Source organism: Aplysia californica, unplaced genomic scaffold (assembly GCF_000002075.1).
Source record: "Aplysia californica isolate F4 #8 unplaced genomic scaffold, AplCal3.0 scaffold00040, whole genome shotgun sequence".
Classification (NCBI taxonomy): domain Eukaryota; kingdom Metazoa; phylum Mollusca; class Gastropoda; order Aplysiida; family Aplysiidae; genus Aplysia; species Aplysia californica.
The window spans coordinates 973,084-975,149 of NW_004797310.1; the positions used below are offsets into that span (position 1 = coordinate 973,084).

Here is a 2,066-nt window from a genome sequence, read left to right on the forward strand (position 1 = left end):
CTAATAGTCTGAAGAGTTGTCTTTTTTGTCACACTGACTGTACTCTGATACCTACTGAAAGAAAAAACATTCTGAAATGATTTTAATACAAGACATAAAAATGTCGCAGACTTGTAAACCAGTGGTATTTTTATGTGACACGAAATGAACACACCTCATTTACTTTGTCATCGGACTCGTGGCATTGAATTTTATGGAAATAGTACGAAGAAATGTTGTCAAAGGTATTGTAACCGTTGGAGAGCCGGCATTCTAATTGTATCGATATCGTCAAAAGTGCGCGGCTCTGATAGTGCACGGCTTTGATATTTGTTTTGTTTTTTTCGAAAATGCGCGACTGTGACGGTTCCCCACACAAACAAAACTTTTTCCATACATTAACAAAAACATAATAGATAGGATTTGTCTCAAAAGAAAGTTGTTTCAGAACAATTTTTGTTGCCACTATTTTTAAATGCCTACAAAAATTCAAAAATTCGTGGCGCAACGTATTGTCAAATATTAACTAAACAATCACGCGTATACTTTTTAGCGTTTGCACAATGACTCATATCAATTTGTCTTAACAAATTAGTATTTTTGTAAATACTTGTTAGCTGTTTCCAGAAATTTTCCATAATGAATACTAATGAAAAAGCCAAGTGGGAGATATTACAGATTTTAAGATGATATACAGCTGGGGCAATATCGCTTTTAAAAGTAAGTCAGCCATAGTTTTCTAATCGTGACATTATCTTTATTGAAAGTATGTTTTGGGATCGTCTAGTGCAAAAAATGTGTTCAAAATAAAGCTAATTTTTGTAACAAGTTTTGCCACTGACAAGTGTCATTGATGAGCTGTGATGTAGCCCATAATATGCTTATACAAAATGTGTGTGAGAAGTGGGAAGCGCTGTGAACACTACCCTTTTCCATGTGGCGGAGATTTAGAGTATTTTATATACATATATGAAGAAAAGCTTTTTAATTTAGCCTCAATTGTTATGGAAATGTACGATTAAGTAAAGACAAATAGATATAAACTGCAGTGCAAAGTACTGATGACATTGATTCACCCGTTAAAGAGACAATTGAGGATATATTGCGCAACGAATTTTGATCGCACTGTACATGTGTCGCTAGTTAAACATGCACCATGTGCTATTCAACAATGATTAATACCTCCACATTTTGCTTCCCATCTCATCATTAAGGACGAGCAGTCATAAGAAACAATCTCAGCCCTAGCTTTTGTAATAAGGATAAACAAAGAACACCAAAAATCTAAATTTATGTGTTTTTAGTCCCCACTGCCACAGTTTAGCTCGTTTAGGAGGCGGGCTTCGCCTCTGCCTGTCAGGAGGGCCAACCCGGGCTGAGAGAGAAACAACGTCTTAGCAGAAAAACCGAGAAACTCGACAAAAATTATCCGCCCGCAGGAACTGAACTCTGGTGTTTTGTGTGCGATGCAAATAATATAGCCTAACCACTACAGCACAGACGCCAGTAGGGAAAACGTAATAGAAGCCTGTGTTGCAATGGTAATCGAAACGTACAAAATAGGCCTGATATCTAGCCATTCTTAAAGGAAAAAACTGGGACAGCATAGAAATAGTACACCTGATGGCATTATTCAACTCATACAAGACAAACATTCAGAATTCTAATCTGTAGGTTTGTGCTAATCTGACACTGACAGCAGTGTTAAAAAAGGTGAAGCAATATTTTCTTTTGCAAATAAGACTTCAATCTATAAAATAAGTTATGGTTGCAGAGCTCAGCAGAATCCAAAACGTGGCGATTCAAACTATAGAGAGTGCAGGTTACAGTAACTTCAATGAAAGAATCCATCATCTGCTTTCTATTGAGTAGATAATTATTTCGACATGAATGTGAAATGACTTTCTTCCGTTTGGAGACGTGTTTGATTTTTCTCCAACTAATGTCTACAGTATACAGTTTAATCAGAATTTCCTTTTCTTTTCCGGTTCTCCATGTTGATGATGATGATGATGATGATGATGATGATGATGATGATGATGATGATGATGATGATGATGATGATGATGATGATGATGATGATGGTG

At 36.2% G+C, this 2,066-nt stretch overlaps 1 protein-coding gene across 1 annotated transcript in view; it reads right to left on the bottom strand.

The window, feature by feature from the left end:
• Positions 1-2,066, bottom strand: part of LOC101848644 — a 42,301-nt gene continuing 40,235 nt past the window's right edge. Inside the window, exon 12 of the mRNA XM_013091535.1 lies at positions 1-51. Within this exon, the coding sequence (XP_012946989.1) occupies positions 1-51 (51 nt within the window). The remainder of the gene's footprint in view (positions 52-2,066) is intronic.